At 33.6% G+C, this 18,852-nt stretch overlaps 1 protein-coding gene across 3 annotated transcripts in view; it reads left to right on the forward strand.

Moving 5' to 3' along the window:
• The first annotated feature begins 7,409 nt into the window (after positions 1-7,409).
• The window catches only part of LOC126978545 (polyhomeotic-proximal chromatin protein-like), a 69,800-nt gene continuing 58,357 nt past the window's right edge, over positions 7,410-18,852 (forward strand). For all 3 annotated transcript variants that reach the window (XM_050827470.1, XM_050827471.1, XM_050827473.1), the window contains exons 1-3: positions 7,410-7,665; positions 10,822-11,488; positions 14,476-14,649. In XM_050827470.1, the coding sequence (XP_050683427.1) occupies positions 7,631-7,665; positions 10,822-11,488; positions 14,476-14,649 (876 nt within the window). In that variant the 5' untranslated portion in view covers positions 7,410-7,630. The remainder of the gene's footprint in view (positions 7,666-10,821; positions 11,489-14,475; positions 14,650-18,852) is intronic.

The following is an 18,852-nucleotide window of genomic DNA, read 5'->3' on the forward strand; positions in this document are numbered from 1 at the left end:
AATAACCCTAAGAACCAATCTAAAAATGTCTAACGCGCCAAAATAAGTTTTTACTTCTGTCGGCACTCCCGGAGTGCAATCCGTTATTTTTTATCTTGCTGTATCTCTGTTAGAGAGGTTATCCTTGTTGGCACGTGTATTGTAAGTGTGTAAGTAGGTAAACATAAATCTAGTCAGAGTAGAAAATAGACAAATACATAAATAATAAATATTCATTTCTAAAACGTCGGCAACGCTCCTGTAATTCCTCTGGTGCTGCAAGGAAATCTGGCGGCGGTGTTCATTTAAGATCAGGTGAATATTCACTTCCATAAAAAAAGATAAAAGGATCTAAATGGCGACATATATTACTTGCAATTGCAGTAGAGTTTGAGTAATACATACTAGCATTCGTCTGCGGTTACGTTCTTCGATTGGCCTACGGTTTTTATGACATTAATTTAGTACTAAAATACTTATTTTGATGCACGAAGTACAACAGCCGCGCCTCTGAGTAGAGACAGCACAGCGTGCGAGTGAGAAAAAGTGATAAACGACGCCATTTTATATTGATTCTGGTTAAAATACTTGTTAATTAAAAACGAACCTTCCGGCTAGTAAAAATTGGGTTTAATATCGTGAGTTATTTTGTCTAACAGAAAATAAGTACTAAAGTAACTAAAGTAGTTATTATTTTTCATATTGTTATTATTATTTTATTCATCATGTTATACAATTATAAGTACCTACATAAGGATAGTACAATATGACATGCCTATATACTGGTGTAAGCAGCATTAATGTGATTGGGATAATAATAATAAGGGACACTGAAATTACAATTTTATTAAATAAAGAGAGAAGTGCAACCAACTCGATATCTTAAGTAAGAGTATGTAAGAGTAGTAGGTAATAAGAACTTGCTATTGCCGGAGTTGACTTGAATTTATTGATATGAACTACCTATGTAGGTATATAGGGGCGGGTCTATCTAAATTAATTCTGCTATAAAAGTTTTTCCATGGTGAATCTTGATCCTAACTGGGGACGTAAGGTTTAAATTGTTTTATCTGCATAGTTTTTTTTATAATCGAGTCTTGTTTTATACTCTGCGAGTTATTTCTTAGAATAAAAGATCTGTCTGAACGATTCAAAGCCAAAAACAACTGAACTGTAAGTATAAATGCGATATTTTACGCAGTGTTAAACAAATAATAAAGTTTGACACAATGAACCGGCATTTCGATTGTTCAACTTTAAGACAGACACATTCATTAAACTATTAATTTCTATGTGCACACCAAGTGTCTTATTAATAAAATCAATGTAAAGTAACTCTTAGTTTAAAATTACTTCTCCCTTTCTCTGACAAAAAAATTTAAATTTGGAATAACTTTTCTTCACGTTTATTAATAACACATATTGTGTCTTATCTAAGCGTCGATATTAGTTATTTTTAGGAGAAAATGCACCGTTCTTAAAACACGAAATAAGGTGTTTTAATGTTGTATCCCAGGTCTGGGGTCGGTGAAACAGCTGAATCGATCGCGGGCGGCGAAGGGTCCCTCGCACCCTCGACATCAGTTTCGCACCCCGCGCTGCACCTCACCCTTCCTACCTAGCCAGGGATATCTAGCCTGTGCTAGTGAAATATATCGGAACATTGACCGAGATTACTCGACTTTGAAACTTTCTATAGGTTATGTGTTTCATTGTTAACTTTCTATAGGCCCTATATGGCAACGGCAAATTTGAGGATGGTACAAATAATTTTAAACACTACGAATTAAATAAAACCTATTTTCACAGTAAAATTTAATGTTTGATAAGAGGACTATATATTTACAGACAGTTTAACATAAAATATACTTATAAGACAAACGGGCAAGATACTCACGTGATAGGTAGTTTTATAAAACCAGGGGTCACGAGATGCGATGCAGACCATGTGCTGTACCTATGCTAGAAGATCGTATCGTATAATACTGCTACTGCTGTACTGCTGTAATAAAGAAACATGTTTACATTTGTTTTAACAATTAATATTTGTAAATAAATACACAAACGCAGAGATACCGAATCTTAAAGGCCGGCAACGCTATTGTGATTCCTCTGGTGTTGCAAGACAATGTGGGCGGCGGTGATCACTTAACACCAGGTGACCCGTACGCTCGTTTGTCCTACTATTCCATAAAAAAAAATCTACGCCCAAGGTTCGTTAGTTTTTTGCCTAAGCCGAAACTAGTGACAATTCCTAACTTATAATCTTAACTATCTTTCTTATTAAGTCAGCAATGCTCTTGTATATCCTCCAGTTTAACTTGTGTATCCTCGAGTGGATCGCGAGGATCCTTACGTTTAAGTGTTATTAGGAGCTTGTACATATCGGAGATTAGGCAGTAGGTACCTACCTAGTTAAGGACCTAAACAAATGTATAAACCACACTAAACTATACATTATAGACACGAAGTCATTGCAGTATGTGTCCTTTACGCTAGATGTCAGTAAAAACAAAAATATGAGTATCATAGTGAATATAAAAAAAAAGTTTATTACAAATTTACGCGTAGTAGGCAATTTAGATAAAATGAGAAATCAGTATAAAGTTGAGCAAATGATTCGGAAAGTACCTTTATGCGATTAACAAAATTTTAACCTCAAATATTTTATCGCTCAAAACCTAGCTCTATCGGACTAAAGTACAACTAAGACTAGTTAAATCTACAGTGCCTACTTTGTTAGAAAACCAATACACGGCCCTGGGTACGATTTTGTCTTCCTTTTCTATAAAAAACTTCTTGGGGCAGGTCTTGTATGAACGCTGTTAAATGAACGCTATATGTCCATCTTAATCGCGTCGCAATGCGTAACTGGTAATATCATTACCAAGATAACAATACAATTGAACCCGAAGTACGTGTTGAAACGGTTTCTGGAATATCCATATCCACTCTGTTTAGAAGCTTCAATCATTATTAGATTCTTATATGAACTAGTGAGAGAGGGGCTTCACGATCCTGCGAGGTCCAGAGATAATTTTGTGTTCCTGAAGTAAGTACCTACACGAACAGTTAAGAAATAAAGAGTAAAAAAAGGAATAAATTAAACAGAATAATGTAAAGATAACGCCTTGCTAGTTTTACAAGCAAATATCACGCCATGAAATACGCGATTATCATGCGATATCGATATTACCAGATGAAAATAATATTGCTACTGAAAATCTCATTAATTACCGGTGATGGCGGCCAAATTTTAATAGCAATCCGGCAGAAATTCATTACGTATCAATGATTCATTAAAAATTAATTTTCATTACAAAATTAGTGCAAAAAGCTGCCCATGGACATATTAAACAATACCTACTAAACATCAAAATATTTTACAAAAAAAACTGAAACAAAAATTTAGTCAGTAATTGGGATAGCTTTTAGATCTATACTATGCATCTAGTGATGTGCTGCAGGAATGATAAGTGAGAGTATATACTAATCTATTGCTAATGTTATAAAGGGGTAAGGTCTTATAAACGGTGATACTTAGGTAGTACTTACCTGTTTAATTTTGCCCACAAACTATTTAGTGCCAAACTAGATATAGCTGCACTATGGGTACCAGACAATATATATATAGTTGTAGCACTTTCTGTTTGTCTTTTATGAATTTCTATTGTATTATCTGTTGTTTATCTTACAAAATATAAGGATTGAGTATCTATTTCAATAAATGACGTTGTATTCACAGTCTGATAACGGAACGGCAAAAGTGTGCTTAACGACGATGTTTATGTAAGCACCTCCTTAGTCGTGTGTCAAGTGTCACTGTCCGAATCGGGTTCTAAGTTCAACATACGTAACCTACACTGAATAAATGTTTTACATTGCCGCTTATTAACTAAGAATATGCTAAACAGCTGGAATGAATGCGGCAATGTATTATAGATATAGCAGTCGAATCTTATTAAGGTGTAATTTGTGGCATGTTCCATATATCGGCTTTATTAGGGTTCCGTAGCCAAAATGGCAAAAACGGAGCGGATTCTTCATGTCTGTCTGTCTGTCTGTCCGTGTATTTTACAGCCAGTTTTTTCTAAAACTATAAGAAATGCACTGTCGAAACTTGGTAAGTAGATGTATTCTGTGCACTGAATTTCATTTTCACAAAAAAATAGAAAAAAAAAAGAATACATTTTGGGGGTAACACCGAAATGTATTCTTTTAATGGTTTTTAATATAATTTTTTTCTTAACTGAATAGTTGCGCGAGAGACACTTCCAAAGTGGTAAAATGTGTGTCCCCTCTCCCCCCTTCTAAAATAAGAGAACGATAACTAAAAAAATATACGATGTATATGTATGATGCATGATTTAATATTCAATTTATACGATTAATCTCATCATTTATACGATGAGAGCTCATTTGCGCTGGATGATTTTGAGCAACGATTTCTTGCTTTTTCCAATTAAATAATTAAATATTATTGTCCTTTCTAAATAACTTTTATAAAAATGTTCCTTGCTTCATGGGTGAGTCCGACCCGCACTTGGCCGCTTTTTTTGATACGACGTGATTTGTCTATGAGAATGTCATTGATTTCAATGACCAAAACTAAGCACATAATATTGATTGTATACTAACAAATATCATAGTATATGGAGTTCGCAGAGATAGGATTATTTTCGTTTATGAAAGAGGTGCGCAAACGCCCATAGATATACCGGTATTCTGATGGTGTGTAATCTCCGCAGCCCATACTCTCATCTACCACCTTAGGATTCGTAAGAGGTTTGTCGACCTTTTAATACGTCGAATAAACTTATGTATATACATATATTATATGAATTCGAAAACCACAATTATTTATGCGTATCATCGTGGCGGGAATCGAATCGGGGGTACCGTGGTGAGAGGCGTTTGTTTAGATTTTTTGAGAAAAGAAAAAGTTTGCATTCTTACGGTAAGCATTCAGCCCGCATATTTTCGAAAATATCATGTAGGTATGTTTGTACCTAATTTGTAGAGGTTCCAAACGGTTCGATAAAATAGGTCATTAAAATTCATTAGGTCTTAAAACTTAATAACTTAAGTATAAAACAAAGATGAGTGTGAGCTAAGCATAATCTTATATTTCGTTTTTATAGTCACTTGACACCTGAAATTATGTTGAGTTTAACCTAAGCTAAGACAGCCCAATGCAAAAGTCAAGTTAGCGTTTCATCACACTCAGCCAAGTTTTACGTAAGTAATGTATGAGCAAAGTCTTAGTAGGCTCTATAGATCTCAGCCTTCGTAAGTGATCTCTTGTGTATGGTGTTTGCATTTATACTACCAATGACGTTCTATTCGTCAATATCTATCAATGTACCTCATACAAAATCAAAGCCGAAATATGGCACATGCCACAAATGACACCATAATAACCTTCGACTGCTATGTCTATACATTTCTGATTGTATCCTTTCATCTGTCCCATTCTGACAAGCGGGTCTTGTGTTGGGACTGTTAAATAATATTGTACCATATTTAATGAAAAAATATTCGATTTAATCAATTACTTCCGCTTTTTGCATATCAATCTTATAAAATAATCTTGCTGATGATAAGTCACACCATCTTTTTTTGAGTTATTAATGTATTATTTAAGCACTTTTTATAGCACACTTAGGCTTCTTGGTTGACACACAGTTGACACACGACGTTATCAGACTGCGAATGATGTGTCCATATGTATAGAACGTCATTGTATACTACCCTTTATTCTCTGTTACCATAGTAACAGACTCTACTCTATGGTTTCTGTGCTAGAATAACAATATTTAAGATCTGTTCTTGTTGGTGATAAAATAGCCTGGTTAAGTTTTTAGTGACTATATCGAATAAACATTTGTTTATGTAACCATTTTTTGTTATTGCCTTATACTTTGACGCGGGTATATTTTGAAAAGGCAAATCTGCTAATGACTAGACGATACCTACGTTGCTGTATCGGTTTTACTGTTTGTGTGTTTTTCTGCTTATCAATATACCTACACCTACTTAATATCTTATCTATGGTGTAGCAAGAGAGTTTAGAACTGTCGGAGGCGGTTATCACTTCGGTAACAGGGTTGTCATCTTTTTCTGGAAGTAGTAAGGTAATTCCAGAGAGGGCCGAAAAGGTACAGTTTTAGTATGGTATTTTCCTCCAAGAACTTATCCCAATATCTACAATATACATCATACTTTTTGACGTGATTGATAAGTCATGTACTGAAACCAAAGAGAATTAAACTACTACGTTCAAATACTCTATTTATTAGATTAGATTAAAGAGTAGGTAGGTACGTACGGATACGTGAAAAAGAGTACAATACCTACCCTATTTTAAAATAACGATTGTCCTTCTCATCCATAAAAAAATATCGATTATGTAACCAATGATTTTGGGAAATTTATTCTTTTTCAAGCTAAGTATCTACATGTATCTATTTTTATATAAGTTTGTCTCTTGATTCCTATAGAATCGCCTTATAATTTTCTTCTTGTCATTGGCACGTTAATTAAAACGTTGCACTATCATAAAATATAATGAATATTATTATATCCACAAAATTTGCCCTTTGCCTGTATTAGCTGATATTCACTCTGGGCCACATGATATTCAAACAAAACTAAAATTTACCATTCTATGCCTACTCTGCGCTTCAAAGTAACGTAGCTTAAGTTTCCAACATCACGATAGATGGCGCGCAATAACGCGTACGTCAGAAGAAATGATTGCAATGTTTGTAGCTTTTGTAGTTTGATCGACGGGTAACCTAGCTAACATATTTTTACGTTCGGCGATAGTTGTTCTTACCCAGACCGTAAGATGGCATTGCTCATGGTGTTTTTTCATAAATACGCTATTTTGTAACAATAAAGAATTAAGATCTAAGACGAGTAGTTAAATAATATACGGTACCACATTTTGGTCTTCTTAACTTATTTGAGGTATTAGATATTTCACGGTTTCAGATGAGTGCTGTGAGAGATACTTAATGAGTTATTTTATTGTATAAAACGTAAATAACTTGTCCTAAGTAAATAAAAAGTAAATATTTCATTATACACAATATAATGTTACTCGTAATACTTAATTACCTAAATATAAGGTACATAATATTATATCATTATCATCTTATGAAAGAGCAGGATAGCATGACTGGTAATAATAATAAGTCGAAACTAATTTTGATCCTCGCGCCCTTTATGCTGTTTTTACATCGTAGCAACCGGTTTTGTTTGTGGAATGGTCATAAAATGTATCCACCAATGAAATCTCGGCATTGCACAGCGGGCGTATCATTGGCGATAGGCGAGAGACGGAGCATTGGATTATGCGGGGTGAGGGGTGGGTGTTGAGAGACGGTGGTAGCACTAGCAGCGCGCGCACATTTAGGTAGCCGCTAGTCGTGTTTCGCCATTCTAAGCGAACGTTATTGTGGCTAATAAAATAAGCATCGGTCTGTAGATAAAGTGTGTTTGTATGTCGGTTTTCGTCGATAATAAGTGTTGTGTTTACTTTCACCCGTGCGAATGTCTCGATCCTTAAGTTTTTTATTTGTTTTTTCTTTATTAATTGCCGTATGGATCGGCGCTTACGTTTCAGTTAACCCTTTATTTTGAAACGATGGAACGTTGTTCTTATGGTTTTTACACCAAAAGGTATTTTATGTTATTATTTTACTTTTATACTGCAAACGGAGTGGCTAAGCGTATCGCGTGTGGACTGATTTTAAAGTATTTACGTATTGTGTCTTAGAACTAAGTAAATACATACTTGTGCACATTACAATAGATAGTTCTTATATATTATGTACTATCATTAATTGGAGGGTGTATTAATAATTATTACTATTACAACGCTTTGAAGAAATGCTGACAATGTGAGGCTTTCGCACCCAAGGGTCGGGCCGCGAGGGGAGGGGGTTCCGACTGTCTGCACACATGCAGAACCGGTTCGCTCGTCCACGGGAGTCGGCAAGGGGACCATTGCGCCTTATAGTTATCTCTTTCATTCCGCACGCGATCGTATAACGCCTTTTCTTTTGCACATTTCCATTATTTTTTGCTTCCCCTTACAAAATAATGCCAGACGATCCGTTTTTATTTAGGTTTTCTTTCCCCTTAAATAATATGTGCATAACCCTCTATTTATAACATTGGTGAGTATAATTAAAAACTGGATGACTTATTATCTACGATTCTTATATTATGAACGTGTAGCTTTTGATAAATAACCAACATTTTGTAAATAGTATGAAGTATCTAAGTTAGTCATTGAATATCATAATAGCCAGTATATGGCGAAATACTGAATAGTCGTTAGCGTAAAGCGTGGAACTTATTTGCATGTTACCTGTATTGAAGCATGATATAATTAATTATTATATTCCATTAAATTTTGTTTCTAAATCTTCAACTGTTACTTTTATAATTAACAAGTATCAAAATTAGTTGCGCCGTTTATTTTATCTATTCACACCTAAGATTTACACTAATTCACTAAGACATATCACCATTAATATAATTAGTCCACTACTACTTGTACTATTATATATTATTTGCCACTACCTGCAATGATTCAATAATTAATGTATGTCAACGTCATTTAAATCATTTTATTTGTACATAACGATACAATGAGCTTATTTACATGGCGTTGACATCAACAAATTATTATATGTTTGCTTCTTCTTTTTTTTCCATTTTTCAATCACCTACAGCATTATATTTATATAAGAAACCATCATCTCACCCATCTCAACTTAAAAATTAATAGAATTTAATGGTTTTTCAATATGATGAATGATGAGGCTATAAGGGGTGTTACCCCTTTTAAGTTAATTTGATACAAATTTAGTAATGCAGGTTAAATCTTAGTTTTTCGTCTTGTATTGGAATTCCACAGACCAAACAGCTATGTACCTACGTAAACAGATGTATATCGCGTATAGAAACATCACAGACTATATATATCTGACTCGATCTGACTACTACACTAGTAGTTTCTAGTAGTGGTGAATAATATATAAATTTAGTGAACCTCAGAATAATGATAATATTGAACATAAATTAGATGCATATGACATTGTCTCGGCATCTTTTGCTTCGTAGTTTTATTTACGATATAAATAATTCATTTGTTTGGTACCTATCTACAATGAATATCGAATCCCCTACGTATTAAACTGCATTTATATGCATATATATAGGTATATGTACCCAATAGTAAAAAGCGTAATACATAATGCTGCTGTGAAGAAAGATATTAATGTGTTCCTTTATATTTAAAAATTATCAAAAAGCATGTCAATGATGGATGATAACTACAGGTAGGTACCTATTTAATTGATAAAAAGTGGTCGCAACAAGCTGAGTCCGCTAATCTATTTGAGATTTAATGCCAGAGCAGTCTTAAACTCTGAAGTTGCATATACTTACCTACTTAAATGTTAAATTGCTCTTATACAGGTATTTCTCTGAAATAATTTACAAAATTTTATAATATAGTAATATTACTATGTGTTTTTAAAGACCTCAAAATAAGTGTATGTGTAACAAATTAGCACAATAGAGAAGGGCTACTAACTTTCTCTGGAAGAAATTGGGTTTTTATGTTTTCAGAGGGGATATGTAAATAAAAAAGAGTATCATGTTAACATGTATAAAAAAAATAAAAACGTTTTGGCTCCAACAACATGTCACACTATATTTTGACCTGAGTGATAGTGGCTGTTTTTAGAAATGCCTGAGTATTGTGTTTTTTGGATACCTACAACATGCATGTCCTGTTCAGTAAATATCATTTTGTGCTATGTTTATGAGTATGGGTGGTATGTGCTTTCAATACATTTAATTTAAAAGGAGTATTTTTACTGCACTCTTATTTATAGAATCTCTCTCTCTCTCTTTCTTCTTCTTCTTCTTCTTCTATCACTCTTATTTATCAAATTTGTAGATAAGTTAGAGATATACCTAAAATAGAGTACAATACTGTACAGAGTATGTACAGTTGGTAACTCTACACTAGAACTACTCACACATATTGTGCAAATGAACATATAAAATGTCAATCATCATAATATAATTATATTAATTTATATTTTATATAGATACACTGTGCAATGATTTTGTAAGGTAAAGGAAAAATAATGGAAATGTTATGTAGGTTAATTTAAACTTGATTTGAAGAAACAAAATATTTTATTAAATTGATAAAACTAAATATGTATTGTTTTGAAGTGTAAATATAAAAAAAAAAACTATTAGAGTAATATTTTAATATGACAGGGCACACCAAGGTATCAGTACATTTCTTTGTCATTTAATATACACATAGTATAGACATAATATAATATGTATATTACATTAATTGTATTATGTAGGTAAGTAGATAATATGTATTTAATTTATTGTTACCATGAAAATTCGGTTATTTCCTTCAAATCTCTAAAAATTCAGTGATCATATTATCTTATGCTAGATAGTGCAACACCTCTTTAAAGAAGAAGAAGAAAATTAGTTTTCAAAAATGTATCTCAATTTTGATAATTGCTATTGTATAAACTTATTTATATTAGGTCATTTTGGTGGTAAAAGGACCTAATTATAGGGTTCATACTAAGTAAAATTTTACATACTTTGAAAGTGATAGAAAAATAATTTCTTTTATAATGATTGCTGTTAATTATTAGAATTTGATTCAGCAGACTATTATTAGAGGCAACAAAAATAAAATATTATATATACATATTTTGTTTTCATTATCTAAGGAACGTAAAATATAGTTTATATATATTATATTTTTTCTTTTTATAGATCTGAGATATTAGATAATATCCAGAAGAAAAAGGATCAAGATAAAGAACGACCGCAAAGCCCTAGCTTTCAACAACAAATACCAAAACCTGCAGAGAAGCTAGTACACCCACCAGATGTGCCAAATTCAAATTTAGTCAACCAACATGTTCCAACTCAGCTTCTTTCACCCCCACATAGTGCTGCATCATCCATTCAAACAAAAGAAGACCCTAAAGACAAAGCAATAAAAGTCACAAACTCTACCACCATCACTTTGATTGAAAACAGTAATTTGAATTGTGAAAAGGATAAAGACAATAATTATCCTAAGAATTATTTCACTCTTGAACCAAAAAATGACAAAAAAGATGATGGTACTAAGAATAGCATAACCATAACAAGAACTGCACCAAAATCATCTCCTGGTAGTGGGCCAGTGGATAAGGCTAAAGTTGCAGCAAAGCCGGCTAAACGACCATTGCAATACTTGGAAACTCTAGCCCAAAAAGCTGGAATAACAACTGAGGATAAATACGAGGCTGCCAATACTCTACTCGCTTTAGACAAGCAAAACAATTCAATTAGAAGGCCTGAACTCAAACAACCTAAAACTGAACCTGATAATCATACACAATCAGAGGACTACAGATATAGAAATCAAAAAGAAGATGATGATAAGATACAGGTGAGAATAACTGTTATATAAAATTATATATTTAGTAGTTAAAACTTTGTGTAAAATATCAAAATATTTCATTTTTATAGTGCTATTTGAGAGGTTATCAAACCCTTATTGTCTTTAATGTTGTTTGTGTCAATGCATATGAATGAACATGCATATACTTTAATTATGTTTTATATTTTATAACCATAAACTCTTAATTGTAGCCTATGAAAAATAAATTTAACATCATTTAAGATGCTAGATACACATTTTTGAAATGAGCGCCATCTAGATTACGTTCATAACTAATGTTTGTAGTGATAATATTAGGACCATGGCGCTTGCGCGTTCCATAGTGAATTCGTAAAAGTCAACGCTAAACATAAAGTCACGATACAAACAAGACGTTTACCTGATGGTTAGTGAATCACCCGGCCCATTCCAATGCAGTCGTGCACTGGTTTCTTGAAATGAAAAAAATGCTTTAGGGCAGGAAAAAAGCGCCACTGCGGTACCTAGTGGTGTAGTTACTAGTAGTAGCAAGGCTGTTTCATCTCTAATTCTAGGCTTAAATGTCAAATTTGTGACAAAATATACAAGCTTTTTGACAAAATATACAATGCTTTAATTTTTCTGTCTTTGCTGTGTTGTAATTGACGGTATGTATTTTTTGTCCAATAAATGTGGTAGAAACTCTGCGCACAAATTAATTTGCATCGAGGCAAATCTTTTTGAGAAGCGAAATTGTTCTTTACCTGTCCCGTTATAAGGCCAAACATATCGGCAATTAATTGGTTAGGTTTTTATGCAGGGCCCTAATTATTATTAGAATCGGGCCCCACAAACTAACGGCCCGCCGTCAGCTCTCAACTATAATAGTACCTACCTATGTTAATTCAACTAGGTATAATTGTGCGTTTTAATAAATAGCTAAAAATCAAAAATTCAAAATACCTTCGTAATACGTAGGTCACACTAAAAGATTTGCGTAACTTAAAAAAATGAATATTGCGTTTCAAAATTACATTTTATTTATTCTCCTTTACATTTCAAACATTATTTCATGCGATCGAACCATTTTTTGAAACAGGAGGACCACAGATCTGAAGGCATGTTTTCTGCAAGTGCTGATTGAACGCTGCCTCTTCGGAATTGATATATGTGAAACCTCTCAGCAAATCTTTGATTTTGGGGAAAATACAGAAATCACAGGGTGCTAGGTCCGGGGCTATGTGCAGGATGGGTGACGAGTTGTACTTTTTTAGAAGCTAAATGTTAGCTTAGTTTTGTTGGTCGTGTGTGAAGAGGCGTTGTCATGATGTAGTAGAACGCGGCTGTTTGGTCGTCATCGCGAACTTTTTTTAACACCCAAAATTTTTATATATTACGTTCTTCTCATCTAAGGCAGTCTTTTTTGAATGGGTTGTAGTTTTACGTTTATTTAGGGATTTTGAATCCTATTTTGAATAAAAATATTTGAACTTGAATTATACAAATAAAAATAAAATGTTTGAATGAATTCAAACATTTTATTTGATTTGACACAAAAATAGGAATGTAAAATATAGTATTAATCTACTTTGACCATTATTAATAGTTTTTTAACAGCTCACGCCCATCAAGTTCCGTATCGTATAAGTGAAAACTTCATTCAAATAATATTGCGCTTCATGGACGGGTTACGCCCCCTAAGTGATGTACCACAGTACGATAGTGCTACAGATTACAAATAATCGGTAAAAATAAATGCTAATATGTAAATAAGGTGTAATATGTTAATTAACCAGGAAGACAAACCATTTTAAGGTTGAAGCCAATAAATTAAAATATAAACATTGTATAAAGATTTACTTTCTTCTTTGTATGAGGCATACAAATAAAATTGTTTAATTCCTTTTATTAACATGAGTCGTCAGGATCATTTATACTAGATTCGTCCGATGAGGAAGGAGTCTTCTGTAAAACTAATAATGTACAAATAAAATTTTGAAAAACAATATTTTATGAACGATGCGGGATTCGAAACCACAACCTCCGGCGTTCCGTGCTGGTGCTCTAACCAACTGAGGTAACCGTTCGAGTACCGCCGTAAATAAATAATATGTTCTTGTGGTGTATAAATTTTCAAATGCAATGTGGCGGTCCCAATCAGACATTATGACTCTCTTAGTTTTCTCCACCACACTTGTTCAGTTGTCGGCCGTCACGTGGGTGCAAGCGTTTTTGAGTTGCTGCAACATATCATTCGCTGTGAACGGCTTGTATTGTTTCTTGCAGCTTGCACTTTTACTTGTGCCCGTATAAGTTCATTGGCATTGTATTGGCAGTGATATGGAGGAATCCTAAGGATGATATGACCATATTCTGCTGCCATTAAATCGATCACATACAAGATAAGCGATATCGATTATTACGTCCTTTAGGACGTCACTTTAACTTGTCAGTTAAATGGACAAATTATAACAAATATTCTTTTTCATATTGGTTTTTGGAAAAACATGCAGGCCATCCATTTTCTATACCTCTTTTGGTAAATGTGAGAATATTGCTTAACTCTAATAATTTTGTCATTATTGTGTCATTCTTTTGTTTTGGCATGGAGTAATAACCCACCAAACTATTGCTGTAGAGTATACTACCCATGTTACATATGTCCGAACAATTGACGTCTAAGTCAAATATGGCGTTTGCATCTCAGATAGCAAAATAATATTTTGCTGTTATTTCCTTTTTCAATGAATCAGCTTACGTAATCCTAACCAACAAAACCCCAAAAAAAACTTAAAACTATAATCAATATTCACTTAATGCTTCAATGACGTTCAGACAGATTGTTAAATGTTGTATTCAATGACTTAACTAAGTAATTGAACCAAATAGTCTCCAAGACTCTAATTACCCGACAGGTTTGACCAGGTTTCTGCAACATATAGCCTTTTTAATATATCCTCAAAAAAGCCTTATACTTTTAATCTATATTTTATTGAAACTAATTATTCTATTCCTAGATACAACATCAAATAATACATCAACAACAGCATCAACATCAGTTGCAGCAGCTGCAACAGCAACAACAACTCCAGCAACTGCAGCAACATCAAATCCAACTGCAACAGCAAGCATTTCAAAGACAGCACCAGGCTATTCAGCAACATCTGAAAAACCAACACGATCAAGAATTGGTGAGTCATTTTATTTTATCTGTATTTTGCTATTATAAATACTAGATGTGCTCCGCGTTTCACTCGCGAATAATGTAGCATTTTCGTAGAAGTTAGAACCACCTATTGTAGTGAGGATCGACATTGTATTTAAACGTATATCACATAAGGACATAATATCATTCGCAGTCTGATAGCGGAATGGGAAAAGTGTGCTTGAAGACAATCTAAGCACACTTTTATCCTAGTGTGTCAAATGTCCTGTCGAATCGGGTTTTAAATTCAACACACGTAACCTAAATTGTATAAATGTTTTACATCGCTGATTATTCGCTAAGAATATTTTAAACAGCTGGAATAAATGCGGTAATGTATAGATACAGCAGTCGAAGCTTATTATGGTGTAATTTGTGACATGTTCCTTATTTAGGCTTTGTTGTTGTAGAACTTGATTTGTCTATTTGTAACGAAAGTCATTGTTTATCACTATCACACTAGCGCACGCGAAAAAGAACTTCGGGAGAGTTTTTTCTTTGGACTTACTTTACCAAAACCAAAATTCTGCCATATAGCCTGAACAGCTATTCATTAATCTGGCTCAAACAAAAACCTAAACAATCTTCAGCCTAATAATATTTGTATAGATATACCGTTATCTACTTACTAGGCGCTCTGTATATCAAGACTTGCCAATTCGGCATCACTTCAGTAAGCTTTGTCTCTGGCCCTCTCTTTTCTTGGTAACAACCACTTTTTGCAGATTGTCTCCGCTCTTACCGCCAAACAATTCAAAATACCCCGAAAGCACGTGTTGGAATGCTTTGACATTATCTCGTGCTTTAGTTTTTGAGAGAGTATCTTTATACTACTACTATATTACTTTACCAGTGCACTTTTTCTTCACGCAACCAGAAGTGTGTGAGCATTATTTGTGTACATATCAAGGGCGCCGTAGCTAATGAAATTATTGTCCCAATGATCCATTACAATTTAATATGTCCGAAGGTGACGAGCTCAATTGCAAAGCCGCATAATATAAAAGACTGTCCTGATGAAAATATAACAAAAACAAACATTTTAAGTAAAACCGTAAATGTAATAGAAATAGTAACTTAAATCAGAATTATGCATCTAATATTATGTAGGCGTTTAGCTTTTGGTCTGACTCGAATATTATTAATATACCCATAGAAATCTTAATAAGAAGATACTAAAAGCAATACTGTTGCATTTAACATGTTGCATCAAAGGTGACTTAAAGACCACTAGCGACTACGTAGTGATAGTGTAAGTTTGTTGTATTCTAGTATATCTAACTGCAGAAACACTTTAAACAAGCTACAACTATATCCAACGACATTCTATACACATGTAAGGACATATCATTCGCAGTCTGTTAGCGGAACGGCAAAAGTGTGCTTAAAGACGAAGAAGGTTCTAAATTCAACATACGTAACCTGAACTGAATAAATGCTTATACATTGCTGCTTATTGATCAAAAAATATATTTTAAACAAATGGAGTAAATCCGGCAATGTATAGATATAGCAGTCGAAGGTTATTGTCGCGTAATTTGTAGCATATTCCAAATTTTGGGATTGTTTTAAAACGACGTGATTTGTCTATATCGTCTATAACGTCATAATAGTCAAAATATTTCCTACATTTTATCGCCAAGTCTTTATTAATTAAATTAGTGTTTTCTGAAATTAAATATAAGACGATACTATAAGATTCTAAATTTATTCGTAAATTTCCACACCATTGCTGAAAAACTTCCTCGATACCCGGAGCTTTGCATGCGTACGTACCAATGTAAGCATTTGTTTATATAAGTCACAGTCGTCTCGTAAGGAATAAGCATTTGTTACTTTCCTTTTTATTTAGATTTCTATGATACATTGAGTGATACATTGTTTATGTCCAAAGTTGATTCTGGGTGAATAGAATTGTACCCTATAAGCCGATTCAAATGCGAAAATAATCTAATATGACGTCACTTATCATCCTTTCCCACTTACATCCTATTGCTATCTTTATAAACAGGAACAGCAGTAATGAGTGCAAAAAAATCAGTATTAAAATCATGGCAATAAATCTGTAGGTCAAACGGAGAGCGGAATTGGGGCGAAAGTTAAGCTTCGGTCACACTTAGCGTATACTCGTAGTGTGTGACGAGCTAATCGCTTCGAAAATATTCATTCGGCGTGAGATGAATTCGCCGTTATTTGAATTGAGCATGTATAATTTTACTACATGGCCACATTATCTCTGGACCTCGCTGGAACGTGAATCCTCCTCCCGTTCCCCTTTTACCCCCTCGCGCTGGTCCTGTTGCGTCAGTACGGTTTGCAGTTTCATTTTCTTTAAGTACATGTTGTGGTATTTTCGTGCTATCACTGTTTTTGAAGTTATCGTTGTTACGTATTGACTTTTATCGTTAATAGTTCTGTAGTTTCTGTTGTTCTGTGTCGCTATAACAGAAAATTATAATATTTTTTTACTTAACCCAAATTCTTTCATAGATTTTGCATTATAATAATAATAATAATCGGCATCACATCACAACACCCTTTACATCAATAATACTGAGAGAATAAATCACTGTTTATTTATTAATAATAAAATCCTAGTGATGCTTGTTATGCACACCGTATCAAAACGACAATGTGACGTCATCTACGTCCAGAGATAATGAAACCGGGTAGTAAGTAGATACCTGCGAATGACCATTTGCTCCGAGAATTTGTATGTAAACGGTCATGCTACAGGTCTACGTTTACGAAGAGTCCACCAGTAAAAGGTTGTCTAAAATGAAGAAAATTTTGTTTGAACTAATTTCTTGGATGTAAAGAAACGACAATTTTTTTTACTGGCGAAATTGGCGGGTTATGTTGTATTCACTGTGTGTGGCCTAAGCTTTAGTATATATTACTGTAGATACTAGTGTATATTCAATTTTTGTCTCTATAGACTGTACCTCAAATTTTGATTATATTTTTAACTAGATTTGTCCACGCGTTCCTGAGAAAGAGAAAAAGTGACTTACATACTAATTATGCTATGTAGCTAAATCACATGCTATAAAAAGAAACTAGAGTACTTACAGTTGGGAATTTATTTCTACTCTGCTTGATTATAATCCTTCAGCACAGCCCAACGCTCTTATAGAAAGTTCTGTTGTACCTACCCATTCGTAGATTCCTAAATATTATGTGCCAAAATGAAATTTACCATTGTAATGTGTATTTTCTTACACCATCGGAATGTAGAGATTTCGACGAACAGAAAGCTAACCAACTTTTTGAAAAAAGCTGATATTTTGACGGGTGAAATTGCGATGAGAAATAAGGGTTCTTTTTCAATATTTGAGTCAAAATAAGGTGAAAAAATAAATATTTCAATTCGAATATATTTCATCAAATTTCGTGTTTCTTTTTTTGTAAAAGATAAAAATAAAAAACCCAAAACTTGGATTTTTGAATTTTTCACACTAATTTTGAGGTTATGTGAACTGTGAAAGCAAAAGTTGTAGATCTTTTTATTGTCTTCAAATTTACCATTTGATTTTTTCCAAAAGACAAAAATTGTCGACCCTTGTCTATGGTAGCTGAAGTACCTACGATGCAAAAAGTCTAGTTGACCAGCTAATGCCAGGGTCTCGAATTTGCGTGACGGTGTGCTCGCGCATCATCAAAATTCATTCTGATAATTTTCCCCTAACGCGCCAAAAGAAGAATAACTTAAAAAAATACTGTACAAATAATATTGGGCATCAGGAAGCAAATGATTATGTATAAATGCTACTTTGTTTCAACGCACAAAGTAAACACCCGTTCTATAAATTGCATTTGATAGCACAATCAATACTTGTGAAAGGTTATGGACTATCTGTTATTTATGTGTTGGCCCAGAGTGATAAACAAGAACTGCTAAATATAGAATAATTCGTAACTCCATGAGAATATAAATAAACAATAAACGTCCTGTGGTCCTAACGATACCAAATTGATGGATGGCTTTGATGATAATTAAAATGACAAATGTGCAATGGTAATTTCCATTTAAAAAGATGATTATTATCTAGATGTGTCAGGCACTACGCCTTTTTTGCCAAAGAGGTCCCAGTAATTAATATAATTCCCCACAGTAGCGCAATGGTAACAGATCATAGAAATCTAAGTAGGTAATAGAACTGTTATAAATGGTATTTTCTCCATTAAC

This window comes from Leptidea sinapis, chromosome Z (genome assembly GCF_905404315.1).
Source record: "Leptidea sinapis chromosome Z, ilLepSina1.1, whole genome shotgun sequence".
NCBI lineage: Eukaryota > Metazoa > Arthropoda > Insecta > Lepidoptera > Pieridae > Leptidea > Leptidea sinapis.